Source organism: Trichinella spiralis (genome assembly GCF_000181795.1).
Source record: "Trichinella spiralis strain ISS 195 chromosome Unknown Scfld2, whole genome shotgun sequence".
Lineage (NCBI taxonomy): Eukaryota > Metazoa > Nematoda > Enoplea > Trichinellida > Trichinellidae > Trichinella > Trichinella spiralis.
Genome location: NW_003526941.1, coordinates 5,247,739 through 5,250,246, shown reverse-complemented (window position 1 = coordinate 5,250,246; position 2,508 = coordinate 5,247,739). Strand labels below are relative to the sequence as shown.

General features: G+C 34.7%; 2 protein-coding genes across 2 annotated transcripts; both read right to left on the bottom strand.

Moving 5' to 3' along the window:
- Positions 1 to 207: 207 nt before the first annotated feature.
- On the bottom strand, positions 208 to 598 carry Tsp_05764 (conserved hypothetical protein). Its single transcript, XM_003379988.1, has 2 exons — positions 281 to 598; positions 208 to 219 (listed from the first exon to the last, which is right to left on the bottom strand). Exons 1-2 carry the CDS (start codon positions 596 to 598, stop codon positions 208 to 210), a joined length of 330 nt encoding a protein of 109 aa, XP_003380036.1.
- Positions 599 to 1,100: 502 nt separating this feature from the next.
- Tsp_05765a (hypothetical protein) lies at positions 1,101 to 1,238 on the bottom strand (the record flags this gene model as incomplete). Its single annotated transcript, XM_003379987.1, has 1 exon — positions 1,101 to 1,238. A coding segment is annotated over one exon (138 nt), but the record flags the coding sequence as incomplete, so codon positions are not given.
- Positions 1,239 to 2,508: the final 1,270 nt, after the last annotated feature.

The following is a 2,508-nucleotide window of genomic DNA, read 5'->3' as shown; positions in this document are numbered from 1 at the left end:
TATCATTTGGCAAGAAATATAGTTCAGGGGTCATCAATCAAAGAATCTTTAATTCGTGGTAGATATAGCAAGTCATTGACTGCACTTGTTTTCATGTGTTTAAACAATATCTCAATAAAATGTGCGATGCAAGTTAGCAAAAAAGCTCTTTATTTAAATAATATGTAATTACACTTCGACGCACTGTATCAATGGGAATCGAGAAAATTACTCGAGCATCTATATATTTAAATCAAGCTTTAATTCACAAAAGATTTGTCACATGGATACTCAAGCATACCAACGTATTGTCAATGGTAGTAACCAGTAGAGCATTAAGTCGAATATCACCCATGCAGGCTGGTGTATAAACTAAAGTGTGCTGTGGGATATTGTGACGGTTTCGAAGTTTCCCAAACCCAGACGTACAGAATTGGGGTCCCAGGAACTTTATCTTCTCTTGTTCTGCTTCGTGTCGTCCTCGATCTGCTTCGTGTCGTCCGCGATCTGCTTCGTGCCGTCCGTGATCCGTTTCGTGCCGTCCGTCATCTGCTCCGTGTCGTTTGTGCTCTGCTCTTCTTGTCGCCTGTTTTCGGTTTTTCTTTTCTACATTGTTCATATCTGTAAGAATGTCAATTGTTAAGTGAAAAATTTTCTCGATTTATCACATTGCAAAATTGAGAAAATGAACAATGAATTTGAAAATAAAATGACTAACTGATCTTGAATTAAAAATAACGTTAACAAAATGATTACACAGAGAATTTCGAAGAAAATTAACAGCATGAGAAAAATGGAAAACTCTCAGCAATTAGAAACTGACTTCAGTAATTACTGAACGCCGTAAATGAAAGGAGAGAACGCTGAACGACGCTACCACTCTCCAATTAGGTCAAGCAAACAAGTGCACGGTTAATGATAAAAAGGCAATTTTCCAACGACCATTATTTGCATAAAGCAGCGCTACACGCGACTACAACTGCATATGAAAATCTTCTGGCCAATGAATTCTAACTTAGCGCTAACATAATGACGTTTCACAAATGCCACCACTTGCCACGTAAGTCAAACGAACGAGTACGGCCTAACTGACGATAAGGCACCTTTATGGCGATCGATATTTACATAGCGCAACGTTCAAAACCGGTTTTTGCGCATTGGAACTTCTTACTGAGGATAAATTCTAACCTCTCCCTTAATACAATATGAACATGATAAATGCACTGTTCAATTCTACCAATAAGGACTATTTGAAAATTCTGAAATGACCATGATATTTAAAAATTAGTCAAAATATAAACTAACTAACAGAAAACGCCATAACAAAAAATTGACATGGACCAAACATGCCTTCGCTTGTTTGAATTTGAGGTTTGAAAATTCAAAAATGCCCTACATAAATGGAAGTTACTTTCTTATAAATAAAGACCCTTTCAAGTGAATAATTTGCAACTGAAAGCTTCTTTAACTACGGAAAAATGAAAAGTGTTCTCGCTTCATCATGTAGAAAAAGTAGCAACCATTTCAAAAATGTATTTAAAAGTATAATAATTAAGTGCTTTTTAATTAAAGAATACTTATTAAAAAAATGACTATTTAAATGTTTTAAAGAAAAATAACAAGTAAAAAAAGGAGGAATTACTTTTCAACAATTGAAAATCGTCTTCAGCAACTATTTAGCGCCATGAACTCAGAAAACGTTTAACAAATGCCACCACTTACCACGTAAGTCAAACGAACGAGTACGGCCTAACTGACGATAAGGCACCTTTATGGCGATCGATATTTACATAGCGCAACGTTCAAAACCGGTTTTTGCGCATTGGAACTTCTTACTGAGGATAAATTCTAACCTATCCCGTGATACAATATGAACATAATAAATATACTGTTCAATTCTACCAATAAGGACTATTTGAAAATTCTAAAATGACCTTGATATTTAAAAATTAGTCAAAATGTAAGCTGACTGACAGAAAACGCCATAACAAAAAATTGACATAGACCAAACATGCCTTCGCTTGTTTGAATTTGAGGTTTGAAAATTCAAAAATGCCCTACATAAATGGAAGTTACTTTCTTATAAATAAAGACCCTTTCAAGTGAATAATTTGCAACTGAAAGCTTCTTTAACTACGGAAAAATGAAAAGTGTTCTCGCTTCATCATGTAGAAAAAGTAGCAACCATTTCAAAAATGTATTTAGAAGTATAATAATTAAGTGCTTTTTAATTAAAAGATACTTATTAAAAAAATGACTATTTAAATGTTTTAAAGAAAAATAACAAGTAAAAAAAGGAGGAATTACTTTTCAACAATTGAAAATCGTCTTCAGCAGCTATTCAGCGTCATGAACTCAGAGAACGTTTTACAAATGCCACCACTTGCCACGTAAGTCAAACGAACGAGTGCGCTATTACTGACGATAAGGCACCTTTATGGCGATCGTTATTTACATAGCGTAACGTTCAAAACCGGTTTTTGCGCATTGGAACTTCTTACTGAGGATAAATTCCAACCTCTCCCGTGA

Coding starts and splice junctions, on each gene's coding strand:
- Tsp_05764 (XM_003379988.1), bottom strand. CDS start 598: ATGAACAATGTAGAAAAGAAAAACCGAAAACAGGCGACAAGAAGAGCA.